Below are 20177 nucleotides of genomic sequence, written 5' to 3'. Positions count from 1 at the left end.
AGAGACAGGGATTCAGTGTGTCTCTGTCCCTGTCAATGGCTGTCAGATGTCCTTCTGGACCTGATGTAGAGACAGGGATTCAGTGTGTCTCTGTCCCTGTCAATGGCTGTCAGATGTCCTTCTGGACCTGATGTAGAGACAGGGATTCAGTGTGTCTCTGTCTCTGTCCCTGACTGTCAGATGTCCTTCTGGAGCTGATGTAGAGACAGGGATTCAGTGTGTCTCTGTCTCTGTCCCTGGCTGTCAGATGTCCTTCTGGACCTGATGTAGAGACAGGGATTCAGTGTGTCTCTGTCCCTGTCAATGGCTGTCAGATGTCCTTCTGGACCTGATGTAGAGACAGGGATTCAGTGTGTCTCTGTCCCTGTCAATGGCTGTCAGATGTCCTTCTGGACCTGATGTAGAGACAGGGATTCAGTGTGTCTCTGTCCCTGTCAATGGCTGTCCGATGTCCTTCTGGACCTGATGTAGAGACAGGGATTCAGTGTGTCTCTGTCCCTGTCAATGGCTGTCAGATGTCCTTCTGGACCTGATGTAGAGACAGGGATTCAGTGTGTCTCTGTCCCTGTCAATGGCTGTCAGATGTCCTTCTGGACCTGATGTAGAGACAGGGATTCAGTGTGTCTCTGTCCCTGTCAATGGCTGTCAGATGTCCTTCTGGACCTGATGTAGAGACAGGGATTCAGTGTGTCTCTGTCCCTGTCAATGGCTGTCCGATGTCCTTCTGGACCTGATGTAGAGACAGGGATTCAGTGTGTCTCTGTCCCTGTCAATGGCTGTCAGATGTCCTTCTGGACCTGATGTAGAGACAGGGATTCAGTGTGTCTCTGTCCCTGTCAATGGCTGTCAGATGTCCTTCTGGACCTGATGTAGAAAGGTGGGAGAACATTCATGATGATGGCTTCCTTCTGGCCCAAACTGACAGGTGTCTAGAAATATACAACATATGGAATAGAACTGGTGAAGGAGATAACAGACAGGCTGGTGAAGGAGGTAACAGACAGGCTGGTGAAGGAGGTAACAGACAGGCTGGTGAAGGAGGTAACAGACAGGCTGGTGAAGGAGGTAACAGACAGGCTGGTGAAGGAGGTAACAGACAGGCTGGTGAAGGAGGTAACAGACAGGCTGGTGAAGGAGGTAACAGACAGGCTGGTGAAGGAGGTAACAGACAGGCTGGTGAAGGAGGTAACAGACAGGCTGGTGAAGGAGGTAACAGACAGGCTGGTGAAGGAGGTAACAGACAGGCTGGTGAAGGAGGTAACAGACAGGCTGGTGAAGGAGGTAACAGACAGGCTGGTGAAGGAGGTAACAGACAGGCTGGTGAAGGAGGTAACAGACAGGCTGGTGAAGGAGGTAACAGACAGGCTGGTGAAGGAGGTAACAGACAGGCTGGTGAAGGAGGTAACAGACAGGCTGGTGAAGGAGGTAACAGACAGGCTGGTGAAGGAGGTAACAGACAGGCTGGTGAAGGAGGTAACAGACAGGCTGGTGAAGGAGGTAACAGACAGGCTGGTGGAGGAGGTAACAGACAGGCTGGTGAAGGAGGTAACAGACAGGCTGGTGAAGGAGGTAACAGACAGGCTGGTGGAGGAGGTAACAGACAGGCTGGTGAAGGAGGTAACAGACTCTGCTGGTAAGGAGGTAACAGACAGGCTGGTGAAGGAGGTAACAGACAGGCTGGTGAAGGAGGTAACAGACAGGCTGGTGAAGGAGGTAACAGACAGGCTGGTGAAGGAGGTAACAGACAGGCTGGTGAAGGAGGTAACAGACAGGCTGGTGAAGGAGGTAACAGACAGGCTGGTGAAGGAGGTAACAGACAGGCTGGTGAAGGAGGTAACAGACAGGCTGGTGAAGGAGGTAACAGACAGGCTGGTGAAGGAGGTAACAGACAGGCTGGTGAAGGAGAGGTAACAGACAGGCTGGTGAAGGAGGTAACAGACAGGCTGGTGAAGGAGGTAACAGACAGGCTGGTGAAGGAGGTAACAGACAGGCTGGTGAAGGAGGTAACAGACAGGCTGGTGAAGGAGGTAACAGACAGGCTGGTGAAGGAGGTAACAGACAGGCTGGTGAAGGAGAGTAACAGACAGGCTGGTGAAGGAGGTAACAGACAGGCTGGTGAAGGAGGTAACAGACAGGCTGGGAGGTGACAGGGAGGTAACAGACAGGCTGGTGAAGGAGGTAACAGACAGGCTGGTGGAGGAGGTAACAGACAGGCTGGTGGAGGAGGTAACAGACAGGCTGGTGAAGGAGGTAACAGACAGGCTGGTGAAGGAGGTAACAGACAGGCTGGTGAAGGAGACAGGCTAACAGACAGGCTGGTGAAGGAGGTAACAGACAGGCTGGTGAAGGAGGTAACAGACAGGCTGGTGAAGGAGGTAACAGACAGGCTGGTGAAGGAGGTAACAGACAGGCTGGTGAAGGAGGTAACAGACAGGCTGGTGAAGGAGGTAACAGACAGGCTGGTGGAGGAGGTAACAGACAGGCTGGTGAAGGAGGGCTAACAGACAGGCTGGTGGAGGAGGTAACAGACAGGCTGGTGGAAGGAGGTAACAGACAGGCTGGTGGAGGAGGTAACAGACAGGCTGGTGAAGGAGGTAACAGACAGGCTGGTGAAGGAGGTAACAGACAGGCTGGTGAAGGAGGTAACAGACAGGCTGGTGAAGGAGGTAACAGACAGGCTGGTGGAGGAGGTAACAGACAGGCTGGTGAAGGAGGTAACAGACAGGCTGGTGAAGGAGGTAACAGACAGGCTGGTGAAGGAGGTAACAGACAGGCTGGTGGAGGAGGTAACAGACAGGCTGGTGGAGGAGGTAACAGACAGGCTGGTGGAGGAGGTAACAGACAGGCTGGTGGAGGAGGTAACAGACAGGCTGGTGAAGGAGGTAACAGACAGGCTGGTGGAGGAGGTAACAGACAGGCTGGTGAAGGAGGTAACAGACAGGCTGGTGTAGGAGGTAACAGACAGGCTGGTGGAGGAGGTAACAGACAGGCTGGTGGAGGAGGTAACAGACAGGCTGGTGAAGGAGGTAACAGACAGGCTGGTGTGACAGGCTGGTGGAGGAGGTAACAGACAGGCTGGTGAAGGAGGTAACAGACAGGCTGGTGAAGGAGGTAACAGACAGGCTGGTGGAGGAGGTAACAGGTTTGGGATTCTGTGTTTCCTTTTCTGTTTTTCCTCCACCAAGTCCCTTCTCTTTCTCCTCTCCTGTTCCACACTCTCTAACTTCTCTCTTCCTCTACCAGTTTCCCTCTCTTCTCTTAGTATAGCAGTCACGTACCCGACCTCTGACCCTCTCTGTGCTCCCCTGCCCTGCTCTGGCCAGAAGCCACCACTGTTGGTTGTCGGGAGCAGAATGTGTGTGTGTGTGTGTGTGTGTGTGTGTGTGTGTGTGTGTGTGTGTGTGTGTGTGTGTGTGTGTGTGTGTGTGTGTGTGTGTGTGTGTGTGTGTGTGTGTGTGTGTGTGTGTGTGTGTGTGTGTGTGTGTGTGTCTGTGTGTGTTGTGATTGTGCCAAGCAGCCGTCAGTTGTGAGCCTGGTTCTGACAGAGACATACTGCAGGGGTTCTGGCTGACGTGCCCACTGGTTTCTGCCCGTGGTCAAAGGGGTGAGAGAGCGCCCTCACCCCCCACTATCCTCTCCAGTGGAAGCTTCCGGAAAACATGCAGGCACACACACACAGCTGAGAGAGAGACAGAGAGAGAGAGTGGATGCCTCCTAATGTTTTTAATGAGAGAGGGAGAGCAGCACAACTCATGCTGTTCAATACCCCCCCCTCACACACCCCCTCCTCCTCCCCCTCAGACACACCTCCTCCTCCCCCCTCCCCTCACCCCCCCCCTAACACACACCCTCCTCCTCCCCCTCAGACACACCTCCTCCTCCCCCTCCACACCCCCAACACACCCCCTCCTCCCCCTCAGACACCCCCCTCCTCACCCCCTCCTCACCCCCCTCCCCTAACACACACCCCTCCTCCCCTAACAGACACCCCCTAACACCCCCCTAACACACACCCTCCTCCCCCCCTCACACACACCCCCTCCTCCCCCTCACACACCTCCTCCCCTCCTCCCCCCTCCCACACACCCCTCCTCCCCCTCACACACCCCCTCCTCCCCTCACACACACCCCCTCCTCCCCCTCACACACCCCCTCCTCCTCCCCCCCTCACACACACCCCCTCCTCCCCCTCACACACACCCCCTCCTCCCCCTCACACACACCCCCTCCTCCCCCTCACACACACCCCTCCTCCCCCACACACACTCCTCCTCCCCCTCACACACCCCCTCCCCTCACACACACCCCCCCCTCCTCCCCCTCACACACTCCTCCTCCCCCCTCACACACCCCCTCCTCCCCCTCACACACCCCCCCTCCTCCCCCTCACACACACCCCTCCTCCCCCACACACCCCCTCCCCCTCACACACACCTCCTCCCCCTCACACACACCCCTCCTCCCCCTCACACACCCCCTCCCCTCACACACACCCCTCCTCCCCCCTCACACACACCCTCCCCCCCCCCCTCACACACCTCCTCCCCCTCACTGGTGGAGGAGGTCACCCACACCCTCCTCCCCCACACACCCCCTCCTCCCCCTCACACCCCCTCCTCCCCCCACACCCCCCTCCTCCCCCTCACACACCCTCCTCCTCCCCCTCACACACCCCCTCCTCCCCCTCCACACACCTCCTCCCCCCCCTCCCCCTCACACACACCTCCTCCTCCCCTCACACACACCCCCTCCCCCCCTCACACACCTCCTCCTCCCCCACACACACACCTCCTCCCCCTCCCCTCACACCCCCCTCCTCCCCCTCACACACACCTCCTCCCCCCTCACACACCCCCCTCCTCCCCCTCACACACCTCCTCCTCCCCCTCCTCACACACACCCCTCCTCCCCCTCACACACACCCCTCCTCCCCCTCACACACCCCCCTCCCCCTCCACACACCCCCTCCCCCCCTCACACACCCCTCCTCCCCCTCACACACCTCCTCCTCCCCCTCACACACCCCTCCTCCCCCTCACACACCCTCCTCCTCCCCTCCACCCTCCCCCTCCCCTCACACACCTCCTCCTCCCCCTCACACACACCTCCTCCCCCTCCCTCACACACCACCTCCTCCCCCCTCACACCCCCCTCCTCCCCCTCACACACACCTCCTCCTCCCCCTCACACACCCTCCTCCTCCCCCTCTCACACACCTCCTCCTCCCCCTCACACACCCCCTCCTCCCCTCACACACCCCCCTCCTCCCCACACACACCCCTCCTCCCCTCACACACACCCCTCCTCCCCCCCTCACACACCCCCTCCTCCCCCTCACACACACCCTCCTCCCCCTCACACACCCTCCTCCCCCTCACACACACCCTCCTCCCCCCCCTCACACACATCCTCCTCCCCCCCTCCTCACACACCCCCTCCTCCCCCCTCACACACACACCCCCTCCCCCCTTCACACACCCTCCTCCCCCTCACACACCCCCTCCTCCCCTAACACACCCCCTCCTCCCCCACACACACCCCTCCTCCCCCCCTCACACACCCCCTCCCCCCTAACACCCCCTCCTCCCCTAACACACACCCTCCTCCCCCTCCCACACACCCCCTCCCCCCCCTCACACACCCCCTCCCCCTCACACCCCCCCTCCTCCCCCTCACACACCCCCTCCTCCCCCTCACACACCCCTCCTCCCCCTCCTCCCCCCTCCACCCCCCTAACACACCCCCTCCTCCCCCTCACACACCCCCTCCTCCCCTAACACAGCCCCTCCTCCCCCTAACACCCCCTCCTCCCCCTCACACACACCCCTCCTCCCCCCTCACACACACCCTCCTCCCCCCTCACACACCCCCTCCTCCCCTAACACACCCCTCCTCCCCCTAACACACCCCCCTCCTCCCCCCTCACACACACCCTCCTCCCCCCCTCACACACACCCTCCTCCCCCTCACACACACCCTCCTCCCCCTAACACACCTGGAACCACATCCTACATGTTCCACTGACTCTTGGCACAGAACAGAGCAGGTGCAGCTAAACACAATTTGTCATGTGATTTAGCTGTTCATTGTAGAGAGGGAGGCAGGGTGTCTGTCTGTCTGGTGTGAAAGCAGGACCCAGTAAGGCTACAGTGATCTGGGGTCAGTCATGCATCTCAAGTGACACCTTTGTCCCTATATAGTGCTATGGATTCTGATTGAAAGTAGTGCACTACGTAGGGTTCTGGTTGAAAGTAGTGCACTAGGCAGGACCCTGGTTGAAAGTAGTGCACTTATGTAGGGTTCTGGTTGAAAGTAGTGCACTCGGTAGGGTTCTGGTTGAAAGTAGTGCACTACGTAGGGTTCTGGTTGAAAGTAGTGCACTAGGCAGGACCCTGGTTGAAAGTAGTGCACTTATGTAGGGTTCTGGTTGAAAGTAGTGCACTCGGTAGGGTTCTGGTTGAAAGTAGTGCACTACGTAGGGTTCTGTTTGAAAGTAGTGCACTAGGTAGAATTCTGGTTGAAAGTAGTGCACTAGGTAGGGTTCTGTTTGAAAGTAGTGCACTAGGTAGAATTCTGGTTGAAAGTAGTGCACTACGTAGGGTTCTGTTTGAAAGTAGTGCACTAGGTAGAATTCTGGTTGAAAGTAGTGCACTAGGTAGGGTTCTGTTTGAAAGTAGTGCACTATGTAGGGTTCTGGTTGAAAGTAGTGCACTAGGTAGGGTTCTGGTTGAAAGTAGTGCACTAGGTAGGGTTCTGTTTGAAAGTAGTGCACTAGGTAGGGTTCTGTTTGAAAGTAGTGCACTAGGTAGGGTTCTGTTTGAAAGTAGTGCACTAGGTAGGGTTCTGTTTGAAAGTAGTGCACTAGGTAGGGTTCTGTTTGAAAGTAGTGCACTAGGTAGGGTTCTGTTTGAAAGTAGTGCACTAGGTAGGGTTCTGGTTGAAAGTAGTGCACTATGTAGGGTTCTGTTTGAAAGTAGTGCACTAGGTAGGGAATAGGGTGCCATTTGGGAGGCAACCAAAGTGTCTGCATTAATGGCCCAGAGGAAAAGCTCGGCTCGTTCAGATTTAGTTCCAGACGTCAGTTCACACCCCCTAATGACACGCACGCACGCACGCACGCACGCACGCACACACACACACACACACACACACACAGCATCAAGGCTGTTTTGAAGTGCTGCATTATTCATTATTTGATGTATTTATACAGAGACAGAGATGGAAGAAATCCTAAAGTAGCCTACAATTAATTATCACCAATTAGTCCACGTGGACTAAAACACACTCAGACAGCTGTATATACAGACACACACAGACACACAGACACACACACATACTCAGACAGCCGTATATACAGACACACACAGACACACACACACACAGTTATAGAGACAGACACACACAGAGACAGAGAGACACACACAGAGATACAGACACACACACACAGACAGTTATAGAGACACACACACACACAGAGAAACACACGCACAGACACACACACAGACAGTTATAGAGACACACACACACAGACAGTTATAGAGACACACACACACAGACACACACACACAGACAGTTATAGAGATAGACGCACACACACACACAGAGAGAGACACACACAGAGACACACACGCACATACTCAAAGACATATACACTTAGACAGTTGTATATACAGACACAAACTCAGACTAGGAAATGAAACAAACAGGGAGACAGACAGACACAACAATTGTGCCCTTGCCAGTCAGCCTCTCCTGCATGCTAAATGGGGTGGAGGCTGTGTTGAATAGTCAGCCTCTCCTGCATGCTAAATGGGGTGGAGGCTGTGTTGAATAGTCAGCCTCTCCTGCATGCTAAATGGGGTGGAGGCTGTGTTGAATAGTCAGCCTCTCCTGCATGCTAAATGGGGTGGAGGCTGTGTTGAATAGTCAGCCTCTCCTGCATGCTAAATGGGGTGGAGGCTGTGTTGAATAGTCAGCCTCTCCTGCATGCTAAATGGGGTGGAGGCTGTGTTGAATAGTCAGCCTCTCCTGCATGCTAAGTGGGGTGGAGGCTGTGTTGAATAGTCAGCCTCTCCTGCATGCTAAGTGGGGTGGAGGCTGTGTTGAATAGTCAGCCTCTCCTGCATGCTAAGTGGGGTGGAGGCTGTGTTGAATAGTCAGCCTCTCCTGCATGCTAAATGGGGTGGAGGCTGTGTTGAATAGTCAGCCTCTCCTGCATGCTAAGTGGGGTGGAGGCTGTGTTGAATAGTCAGCCTCTCCTGCATGCTAAATGGGGTGGAGGCTGTGTTGCAATGAGTCAGCCTCTCCTGCATGCTAAATGGGGTGGAGGCTGTGTTGAATAGTCAGCCTCTCCTGCATGCTAAGTGGGGTGGAGGCTGTGTTGAATAGTCAGCCTCTCCTGCATGCTAAATGGGGTGGAGGCTGTGTTGAATAGTCAGCCTCTCCTGCATGCTAAATGGGGTGGAGGCTGTGTTGAATAGTCAGCCTCTCCTGCATGCTAAGTGGGGTGGAGGCTGTGTTGAATAGTCAGCCTCTCCTGCATGCTAAATGGGGTGGAGGCTGTGTTGAATAGTCAGCCTCTCCTGCATGCTAAATGGGGTGGAGGCTGTGTTGAATAGTCAGCCTCTCCTGCATGCTAAATGGGGTGGAGGCTGTGTTGAATAGTCAGCCTCTCCTGCATGCTAAGTGGGGTGGAGGCTGTGTTGAATAGTCAGCCTCTCCTGCATGCTAAGTGGGGTGGAGGCTGTGTTGAATAGTCAGCCTCTCCTGCATGCTAAATGGGGTGGAGGCTGTGTTGAATAGTCAGCCTCTCCTGCATGCTAAGTGGGGTGGAGGCTGTGTTGAATAGTCAGCCTCTCCTGCATGCTAAGTGGGGTGGAGGCTGTGTTGAATAGTCAGCCTCTCCTGCATGCTAAGTGGGGTGGAGGCTGTGTTGAATAGTCAGCCTCTCCTGCATGCTAAGTGGGGTGGAGGCTGTGTGAGAGCTGTGTTGAATAAAGAGGTGCTGATACACATTGATCAGAGTACCAGGGGTTCCACCCACATCTACACTCCACAGACAACATGATCCCTACAGGCCACCGTATACAACAGCCCTCATTACCATAAGCTGTAACTCCAGGGGAAAAGCATCATCAAGGCACTAAAACAATGGAGGCGAGTAGGAGGTGTAGTGAATGTGTGAGGGGTTGGCTAATCTGGCTTCAGGGGCCAAGAGTAAACCCTTAGAGTAAACCCTTAGAGTAAACCCTTAGAGTAAACCCTTAGAGTAAACCCTTAGGTGAAGTACTGTGCATGATGCTAGAATGAAGCAATGAGGCACGAGGAGGTGTGCTATATGGCCAATACACCACGGCTAATGGCTGTTCTTAGTCACGACACAACGCGGAGTGCCTGGAAACAGCCCTCAGCCGTGGTATATTAGCCATATACCACAAACCCCCAAGGTGCCTTATTGCTATTATAAACTGGTTACCAACGTAATTAGAGCAGTAAAAATACAAATGTTGTCATACCTGTGGTATATACGGTCTGATATACCACGGCTGTCAGCCAATCAGCATTCAGGGCTCGAACCACCCAGGTTATAATGCAGTATAGGGAGTGTTTATGGTGATTTATAATGGAGTATAGGGAGTGTTTAGGGAGGGTATAGGGAGTGTTTAGGAGGGAGGGAGGGAGGGAGGAGGGGGAGGGAGGGAGGGAGGGAGGGAGGGGGGAGGGAGGGAGGGAGGGAGGGAGGGAGGGAGGGAGGGAGGGAGGGAGGGAGAGGGAGACAGAGGGAGAGGAGACAGGCAGACAGGCAGACAGGAGACAGAGCAGACAGAGAGACAGAGAGACAGACAGACAGACAGACAGACAGACAGACAGACAGACAGACAGACAGACAGACAGACAGGGGTTATATATTATTGTAGAGAACACACACTCTTACTTCTCCAGTTCATTGATTTTCTTGTCCTTGTCGTTCTTCTCATTCTCCATCTCTCTGAGGATCTCCAGCAATCGGTCCACCTCCACCTGGGCCTTCCCAGAATCCTCTCTGTGCCGAGCCACTTCCTGTTCCAGAGTAACGATGCGTTCTGACAGCTCCGTGTTGGCCTGGGCTTCCAGCATGGCATTCTGGGCCTGGACAGAGGGGAGGGGTCAGAGGTCAGTGGTTAGAGGTTACGATAAGAGCGGATGGTCACTGATAGTGCGACATCACGCAAGTTTGGATTTTGCCCTGAGGCCTGAACCCAATACAGCTATTCTCAAGTCTGTCCTGCCTCCCTCTGGCCCTGAGGCCTAAGCCCTATACAGCTGTTCTCAAGTCTGTCCTGCCTCCCTCTGGCCCTGAGGCCAGAGCCCTATACAGCTGTTCTCAAGTCTGTCCTGCCTCCCTCTGGCCCTGAGGCCCCCTGCTGTTCTCAGTCTGTCCTGCCTCCCTCTGGCCCTGAGGCCTAAGCCCTATACAGCTGTTCTCAAGTCTGTCCTGCCTCCCTCCTCTGTGTTAGTTGGAAGCAGCTCTAAGGCCTCCAACACTGACCTGAGGACAGGGAGGGGACGCCTCCAACACTGACCTGAGGACAGGGAGGGGACGCCTCCAACACTGACCCGAGGACAGGGAGGGCCACGCCTCCAACACTGACCTGAGGACAGGGAGGGGACGCCTCCAACACTGACCTGAGGACAGGGAGGGGACGCCTCCAACACTGACCTGAGGACAGGGAGGGCCACGCCTCCAACACTGACCTGAGGACAGGGAGGGCCACACCTCCAACACTGACCTGAGAACAGGGAGGGCCACGCCCAACACTGACCTGTTCTCAGGGAGGGCCACACCTCCAACACTGACCTGAGGCCAGGGAGGGCCACGCCTCCAACACTGACCTGAGGACAGGAGGGCCACGCCTCCAACACTGACCTGAGGACAGGGAGGGCCTCACGCCTCCAACACTGACCTGCCTCCCAACACTGACCTGAGGACAGGGAGGGCCACGCCTCCAACACTGACCTCAGGACAGGGAGGGCCACGCCTCCAACACTGACCTGAGGACAGGGAGGGCCACGCCTCCAACACTGACCTGAGGACAGGGAGGGCCACGCCTCCAACACTGACCTGAGGACAGGGAGGGCCACGCCTCCAACACTGACCTGAGGACAGGAGGGCCACGCCTCCAACACTGACCTGAGGACAGGGAGGGCCACGCCTCCAACACTGACCTGAGGACAGGGAGGGCCACGCCTCCAACACTGACCTGAGGACAGGGAGGGCCACGCCTCCAACACTGACCTGAGGACAGGGAGGGCCACGCCTCCAACACTGACCTGAGGACAGGGAGGGCCACGCCTCCAACACTGACCTGAGGACAGGGAGGGCCACGCCTCCAACACTGACCTGAGGACAGGGAGGGCCACGCCTCCAACACTGACCTGAGGACAGGGAGGGCCAGGCCACGGGCCACGCCTCCAACACTGACCTGAGGACAGGGAGGGCCACGCCTCCAACACTGACCTGAGGACAGGGAGGGCCACGCCTCCAACACTGACCTGAGGACAGGGAGGGCCACGCCTCCAACACTGACCTGAGCACAGGGAGGGCCACGCCTCCAACACTGACCTGAGGACAGGGAGGGCCACGCCTCCAACACTGACCTGAGGACAGGGAGGGCCACGCCTCCAACACTGACCTGAGGACAGGGAGGGCCACGCCTCCAACACTGACCTGAGGACAGGGAGGGCCACGCCTCCAACACTGACCTGAGGACAGGGAGGGCCACGCCTCCAACACTGACCTGAGGACAGGGAGGGCCACGCCTCCAACACTGACCTGAGGACAGGGAGGGCCACGCCTCCAACACTGACCTGAGGACAGGGAGGGCCACGCCTCCAACACTGACCTGAGGACAGGGAGGGCCACGCCTCCAACACTGACCTGAGGACAGGGAGGGCCACGCCTCCAACACTGACCTGAGGACAGGGAGGGCCACGCCTCCAACACTGACCTGAGGACAGGGAGGGCCACGCCTCCAACACTGACCTGAGGACAGGGAGGGCCACGCCTCCAACACTGACCTGAGGACAGGGAGGGCCACGCCTCCAACACTGACCTGAGGACAGGGAGGGCCACGCCTCCAACACTGACCTGAGGACAGGGAGGGCCACGCCTCCAACACTGACCTGAGGACAGGGAGGGCCACGCCTCCAACACTGACCTGAGGACAGGGAGGGCCACGCCTCCAACACTGACCTGAGGACAGGGAGGGCCACGCCTCCAACACTGACCTGAGGACAGGGAGGGCCACGCCTCCAACACTGACCTGAGGACAGGGAGGGCCACGCCTCCAACACTGACCTGAGGACAGGGAGGGCCACGCCTCCAACACTGACCTGAGGACAGGGAGGGCCACGCCTCCAACACTGACCTGAGGACAGGGAGGGCCACGCCTCCAACACTGACCTGAGGACAGGGAGGGCCACGCCTCCAACACTGACCTGAGGACAGGGAGGGCCACGCACTGACCTGAACACTGACCTGAGGACAGGGAGGGCCACGCCTCCAACACTGACCTGAGGACAGGGAGGGCCACGCCTCCAACACTGACCTGAGGACAGGGAGGGCCACGCCTCCAACACTGACCTGAGGACAGGGAGGGCCACGCCTCCAACACTGACCTGAGGACAGGGAGGGCCACGCCTCCAACACTGACCTGAGGACAGGGAGGGCCACGCCTCCAACACTGACCTGAGGACAGGGAGGGCCACGCCTCCAACACTGACCTGAGGACAGGGAGGGCCACGCCTCCAACACTGACCTGAGGACAGGGAGGGCCACGCCTCCAACACTGACCTGAGGACAGGGAGGGCCACGCCTCCAACACTGACCTGAGGACAGGGAGGGCCACGCCTCCAACACTGACCTGAGGACAGGGAGGGCCACGCCTCCAACACTGACCTGAGGACAGGGAGGGCCACGCCTCCAACACTGACCTGAGGACAGGGAGGGCCACGCCTCCAACACTGACCTGAGGACCAACACTGACCTGAGGACAGGGAGGGCCACGCCTCCAACACTGACCTGAGGACAGGGAGGGCCACGCCTCCAACACTGACCTGAGGACAGGGAGGGCCACGCCTCCAACACTGACCTGAGGACAGGGAGGGCCACGCCTCCAACACTGACCTGAGGACAGGGAGGGCCACGCCTCCAACACTGACCTGAGGACAGGGAGGGCCACGCCTCCAACACTGACCTGAGGACAGGGAGGGCCACGCCTCCAACACTGACCTGAGGACAGGGAGGGCCACGCCTCCAACACTGACCTGAGGACAGGGAGGGCCACGCCTCCAACACTGACCTGATGACAGGGAGGGCCACGCCTCCAACTTTATGTATGTTTCTCTTTCTTCTCCTAATTTCAGTTCCATGCAGGCCACGCCCGCAGGCCACGCCCGCAGGCCACGCCCGCAGGCCACGCCCAAACCCAACAGATAGAAACCGTGCTAGGGTGGGGGTGAACGGAGACACACACACAGTTCACGACAGCCAGGCACCTGCTCTAACCATGGGAGGGGTGATGAGGGAATAGAGGGGTTAATAGAGGGGGAATAGAGGGGGAATTAGAGGGAGAATAGAGGGGGAATAGAGGGGGTATAGAGGGGGAATATAGGGGTAATTAGAGGGGGAATAGAGGGTGTGAGGGGTGAGAATAAGGGGTACACACGTAAGAGTGTACCATCCCCCCCCTGCCCCCTAGACAGCCCTCCCCTGCTGGCTATCCTCCCCCTCCCCTGCCTTCCCCAGAGGTTAGCTGTCTGTGACATCAAGGCCCAGTAGGAGAGGAAGAGGCTGGGTGTATTGGGGCTGGTTAGGGGGCTGTCTAGGGGGCAGAGAAGAAGCTGGGTGTACGGGGCTGGTTAGGGGGCAGAGAAGAGGCTGGGTGTACGGGGCTGGTTAGGGGGCTGTCTAGGGGGAAGAGAAGAGGCTGGGTGTACGGGGCTGGTTAGGGGGCAGAGAAGAGGCTGGGTGTACGGGGCTGGTTAGGGGGCTGTCTAGGGGAAGAGAAGAGGCTGGGTGTACGGGGCTGGTTAGGGGGCTGTCTAGGGGGAAGAGAAGAAGCTGGGTGTACGGGGCTGGTTAGGGGGCAGAGAGGAGGCTGGGTATACAGGGCTGGTTAGGGGGCAGAGAGGAGGCTGGGTATACAGGGCTGGTTAGGGGGCAGAGAGGAGGCTGGGTATACAGGGCTGGTTAGGGGGCTGTCTAGGGGGGAAGAGAAGAGGCTGGGTGTACAGGGCTGGTTAGGGGGCTGGTTAGGGGGCTGTCTAGGGGGAAGAGAAGAGGCTGGGTGTACAGGGCTGGTTAGGGGGCTGTCTAGGGGGCAGAGAAGAGGCTGGGTATACAGGGCTGGTTAGGGGGCTGGTTAGGGGGCTGTCTAGGGGGAAGAGAAGAGGCTGGGTGTACGGGGCTGGTTAGGGGGCTGTCTAGGGGGCAGAGAAGAGGCTGGGTATACAGGGCTGGTTAGGGGGCTGGTTAGGGGGCTGTCTAGGGGGAAGAGAAGAGGCTGGGTGTACGGGGTTGGTTAGGGGGCTGTCTAGGGGGCAGAGAAGAGGCTGGGTATACAGGGCTGGTTAGGGGGCTGTCTAGGGGGCAGAGAAGAGGCTGGGTGTACGGGGCTGGTTAGGGGGCTGTCTAGGGGACAGAGAAGAGGCTGGGTGTATGGGGCTGGTTAGGGGGCTGGTTCGGGGGCTGTCTAGGGGAAGAGAAGAGGCTGGGTGTACGGGGCTGGTTAGGGGGCTGTCTAGGGGACAGAGAGGAGGCTGGGTGTACGGGGCTGGTTAGGGGGCTGTCTAGGGGACAGAGAAGAGGCTGGGTTGGGTGTACGGGGCTGGTTAGGGGGCTGTCTAGGGGGCAGAGAAGAGGCTGGGTGTACGGGGCTGGTTAGGGGGCTCTCTAGGGGACAGAGAAGAGGCTGGGTGTACGGGGCTGGTTAGGGGGCTGTCTAGGGGGCAGAGAAGAGGCTGGGTATACGGGGCTGGTTTAGGGGGCTGTCTAGGGGACAGAGAAGAGGCTGGCTAAGCTGACTTGGGCTGGTTAATGTCCCATGTCTTGGGCCCTCAGGGTTAGCTGTCTGTGGTGTCCAGTCCCAGACCAAGATGCTGGCTAGGGGACAGGGACGTGTCATGGAGGACGTGGTGACAGTCCCAGCACTGTTGAGTGTGTTCCACATGCTGCCACAACCTCAGCTAACCCTGTGACATCAGACCAGGACTGGGACACGCGCTGAAGAGAAAAGGACTGGGGAAAATGACTACGGTCTCTAATGTGTGTGTGTGTGTGTGTGTGTGTGTGTGTGTGTGTGTGTGTGTGTGTGTGTGTGTGTGTGTGTGTGTGTGTGTGTGTGTGTGTGTGTACTCCACATAAATCTGCCTGTCTAAGCGTGTCTCCACATACTCCATCCCATTTATTCAAGTCCCATTAATGTCTACTGGCCCTGAGCAGGGAACTAAGTTTAGACACTACAGGCTTTAGTTTAAACTTAACTGGTCAGTCTAATGTGAAATCATTAAGTCAATTGCCCCTCACAGTGAACGGAGTCAGTCTGGAGGACAGGGTGAATCAGTCCACAGTAATGTCTAGAATAAAAGTGGTAGTGCTGCTATGACTACTGCAGACAAGGGCATGGAGGGGTGAGAGAAGAAAGAGAGAGAGAGACAGCCTCTTAGATATGGAGGGGTGAGAGAAGAAAGAGGAGAGAGAGAGAGAGAGAGAGAGAGAGAGAGAGAGAGAGAGAGAGAGAGAGAGAAAGAGAGAGAGGAGAGAGAGAGAGAGAGAAAGAGAGAGATCAGAGACAGCCTCTTTGATATGGAGGGGTGAGAGAAGGTAGAGAGAGAGAGAGAGAGATAGATCGATATAGATCAGTCAGAGAGAGAGAGAGAGAGAGAGAGAGAGAGAGAGAGAGAGTCTTTGAGGAGAGAGAAGGTAGAGAGAGAGAGGTCACAGAGAACAGAGGGGTGAGGTCAGTCAGGTAGATATGGAGAGGAGGGAAGAGAGTCAGACAGCACAGATCCGTCAGAATACAGCTCAGTCAGATCCGTCAGGTCAGTCAGGTAGATCAGTCAGGTAGATCAGTCAGGTCAGTCAGACAGATCAGTCAGGTCAGTCTCGTAGATCAGTCAGGTAGATCAGTGAGGTCAGTCTGGTAGATCAGTCAGGTCAGTCAGACAGATCAGTCAGGTCAGTCAGGTAGATCAGTCAGGTCAGTCAGGTAGATCAGTCAGGTAGATCAGTCAGGTAGGTCAGGTCAGTCGGGTAGATCAGTCGGGTCAGTCAGATATATCAGCTAGGTCAGTCAGGTAGATCAGTCAGGTAGATCAGTCAGGTCAGTCAGAAAGGTCAGTGAGGTCAGTCAGAAAGATCAGTCAGGTCAGTCAGAAAGATCAGTCAGGTCAGTCAGAAAGATCAGTCAGGTCAGTCAGAAAGATCAGTCAGGTCAGTCAGATAGGTCAGTCAGGTCAGCCAGATATATCAGGCAGATAGATCAGTCAGGTCAGTCAGAAAGATCAGTCAGGTCAGGCAGATAGATCAGTCAGGTCAGCCAGATATATCAGGCAGATAGATCAGTCAGGTCAGTCAGAAAGATCAGTCAGGTCAGTCAGAAAGATCAGTCAAGTCAGTCAGGTAGATCAGTCAAGTCAGTCAGGTAGATCAGTCAGGTCAGTCATGTAGATCAGTCAGGTCAGTGAGGTAGATCTGTCAGGTCAGTCAGGTAGATCAGTCAGTCAGATCAGTCAGGTAGATCAGTCAGGTCAGTCAGGTAGATCAGTCAGGTCAGTCGGGTCAGTCAGATAGATCGGTCATATAGATCAGTCAGATAGATCAGTCAGGTCAGCCAGATCAGTCAAGTCAGTCAGGTCAGTCAGGTAGACCAGTCAGGTCAGTCAGACAGATCAGTCAGGTCAGTCTGGTAGATCAGTCAGGTCAGTCAGAAAGATGAGTCAGGTCAGCCAGATAGATCAGGCAGATAGATCAGTCAGGTCAGCCAGATCAGTCAAGTCAGTCAGGTCAGTCAGGTAGACCAGTCAGGTCAGTCAGGTAGATCAGTCAGGTCAGTCATGTAGATCAGTCAGGTCAGTCAGGTAGATCAGTCAGGTCAGTCAGGTAGATCAGTCAGGTCAGTCAGACAGATGAGTCAGGTCAGTCAGACAGATCAGTCAGGTCAGTCAGGTAGATCAGCCAGGTCAGTCTGGTAAATCAGTCAGGTAGATCAATCAGGTAGGTCAGGTCAGTCGGGTAGATCAGTCGGGTCAGTCAGATATATCAGCTAGGTAAGTCAGGTAGATCAGTCAGGTCAGTCTGGTAGATCAGTCAGGTCAGCCAGAAAGGTCAGTGAGGTCAGTCAGAAAGATCAGTCAGGTCAGTCAGAAAGATCAGTCAGGTCAGTCAGAAAGATCAGTCAGGTCAAAGATCAGAAAGATCAGCCAGGTCAGTCAGGTAAAGAGATCAGTCAGTCAGATCAGTCAAGTAATGTCAGGTCAGTCAGGTAGATCAGTCAAGTCAGTCAGGTCAGTCAGGTAGATCAGTCAGGTCAGTCAGGTAGATCAGTCAGGTCAGTCAGATATTTCAGCCAGGTCAGTCAGAAAGATCAGTCAGATAGATCAGTCAAGTCAGTCATGTAGATCAGTCAGGTCAGTGAGGTAGATCAGTCAGGTCAGTCAGGTAGATCACTCAGTCAGATCAGTCAGGTAGATCAGTCAGGTCAGTCAGGTCAGTCGGGTCAGTCAGATAGATCAGTCATATAGATCAGTCAGATAGATCAGTCAGGTCAGTCAGATAGATCAGTCAGGTCAGTCTCGTAGATCAGTCAGGTAGATCAGTCAGGTCAGTCAGAAAGGTCAGTGAGGTCAGTCAGAAAGATCAGTCATATAGATCAGTCAGATAGATCAGTCAGGTCAGTCAGATAGATCAGTCAGGTCAGTCTCGTAGATCAGTCAGGTAGATCAGTCAGGTCAGTCAGAAAGGTCAGTGAGGTCAGTCAGAAAGATCAGTCAGGTCAGTCAGAAAGATCAGTCAGGTCAGTCAGAAAGATCAGTCAGGTCAGTCAGAAAGATCAGTCAGGTCAGTCAGATAGGTCAGTCAGGTCAGCCAGATATATCAGGCAGATAGATCAGTCAGGTCAGTCAGAAAGATCAGTCAGGTCAGGCAGATAGATCAGTCAGGTCAGCCAGGTAAGTCAGGTAGATCAGTCAAGTCAGTCAGGTAGATCAGTCAGATAGATCAGTCAAGTCAGTCAGGTAGATCAGTCAGGTCAGTCATGTAGATCAGTCAGGTCAGTGAGGTAGATCTGTCAGGTCAGTCAGGTAGATCAGTCAGTCAGATCAGTCAGGTAGATCAGTCAGGTCAGTCAGGTAGATCAGTCAGGTCAGTCGGGTCAGTCAGATAGATCGGTCATATAGATCAGTCAGATAGATCAGTCAGGTCAGTCAGATAGATCAGTCAGGTCAGTCTCGTAGATCAGTCAGGTCAGTCAGACAGGTCAGTGAGGTCAGTCAGACAGATCAGTCAGGTCAGTCAGACAGATCAGTCAGGTAGATCAGTCAGGTCAGTCAGACAGGTAAGTCAGATAAATCATATAGATCAGACAGGTCAGTCAGGTAGATCAGATCAGGTCAGTCAGAAAGATCAGTGAGATCAGTCAGGTCAGTCAGAAAGATGAGTCAGGTCAGCCAGATAGATCAGGCAGATAGATCAGTCAAGTCAGTCAGGTCAGTCAGGTAGATCAGTCAGGTCAGTCAGGTAGATCAGTCAGGTCAGTCATGTAGATCAGTCAGGTCAGTCAGGTAGATCAATCAGGTCAGTCAGGTAGATCAGTCAGGTCAGTCAGACAGATGAGTCAGGTCAGTCAGACAGATCAGTCAGGTCAGTCAGGTAGATCAGCCAGGTCAGTCTGGTAAATCAGTCAGGTAGATCAATCAGGTAGGTCAGGTCAGTCGGGTAGATCAGTCGGGTCAGTCAGATATATCAGCTAGGTCAGTCAGGTAGATCAGTCAGGTCAGTCTGGTAGATCAGTCAGGTCAGTCAGAAAGGTCAGTGAGGTCAGTCAGAAAGATCAGTCAGGTCAGTCAGAAAGATCAGTCAGATCAGGCAGATAGATCAGTCAGGTCAGGCAGATAGATCAGTCAGGTCAGTCAGGTCAGTCAGGTAGATCAGTCAGGTCAGCCAGGTAGATCAGTCAGGTCAGTCAGATATTTCAGCCAGGTCAGTCAGAAAGATCAGTCAGATAGATCAGTCAAGTCAGTCATGTAGATCAGTCAGGTCAGTGAGGTAGATCAGTCAGGTCAGTCAGGTAGATCACTCAGTCAGATCAGTCAGGTAGATCAGTCAGGTCAGTCAGGTCAGTCGGGTCAGTCAGATAGATCAGTCATATAGATCAGTCAGATAGATCAGTCAGGTCAGTCTCGTAGATCAGTCAGGTAGATCAGTCACGTCAGTCAGGTAGATCAGTCAGGTCAGTCAGACAGGTAAGTCAGATAAATCATATAGATCAGACAGGTCAGTCAGGTAGATCAGTCAGGTCAGTCAGATAAATAATATAGATCAGACACGTCAGTCAGGTAGATCAGTCAGGTAGGTCAGTCAGGTAGATCAGTCAGGTCAGTCTGGTAGATCAGTGAGGTCAGTCAGAAAGATCAGTCAGGTCAGTCAGGTAGATCAGTCAGGTCAGCCAGATAGATCAGTCAGGTCAGCCTATAGTGGTATCTACCAGGTCCACCAGGTCTATACAGACACTGGAGGGGATGAGGTGAGATGGATGACTATAGTGGTATCTACCAGGTCCATACAGACACTGGAGAGGATGAGGTGAGATGGATGACTATAGTGGTATCTACCAGGTCTACCAGGTCCATACAGACACTGGAGGGGATGAGGTGAGATGGATGACTATAGTGGTATCTACCAGGTCCATACAGACACTGGAGAGGATGAGGTGAGATGGATGACTATAGTGGTATCTACCAGGTCTATACAGACACTGGAGGGGATGAGGTGAGATGGATGACTATAGTGGTATCTACCAGGTCTATACAGACACTGGAGGGGATGAGGTGAGATGGATGACTATAGTGGTATCTACCAGGTCCATACAGACACTGGAGGGGATGAGGTTGAGATGGATGACTATAGTGGTATCTACCAG

General features: G+C 55.3%; 1 protein-coding gene across 2 annotated transcripts in view; it reads right to left on the bottom strand.

Annotated features, from left to right (window-relative positions):
* Positions 1-9906: 9906 nt before the first annotated feature.
* LOC127922422 (ELKS/Rab6-interacting/CAST family member 1-like) overlaps positions 9907-20177 on the bottom strand; it is a 93672-nt gene continuing 83401 nt past the window's right edge. For both annotated transcript variants that reach the window (XM_052506210.1, XM_052506211.1), the window contains one exon: positions 9907-10128. In XM_052506210.1, coding sequence (XP_052362170.1) covers positions 9931-10128 — 198 coding nt within the window. In that variant the 3' untranslated portion in view covers positions 9907-9930. The remainder of the gene's footprint in view (positions 10129-20177) is intronic.

Source organism: Oncorhynchus keta, unplaced genomic scaffold (genome assembly GCF_023373465.1).
Source record: "Oncorhynchus keta strain PuntledgeMale-10-30-2019 unplaced genomic scaffold, Oket_V2 Un_contig_25643_pilon_pilon, whole genome shotgun sequence".
Lineage (NCBI taxonomy): Eukaryota > Metazoa > Chordata > Actinopteri > Salmoniformes > Salmonidae > Oncorhynchus > Oncorhynchus keta.
This window is presented reverse-complemented; position numbering and strand designations above follow the sequence as displayed.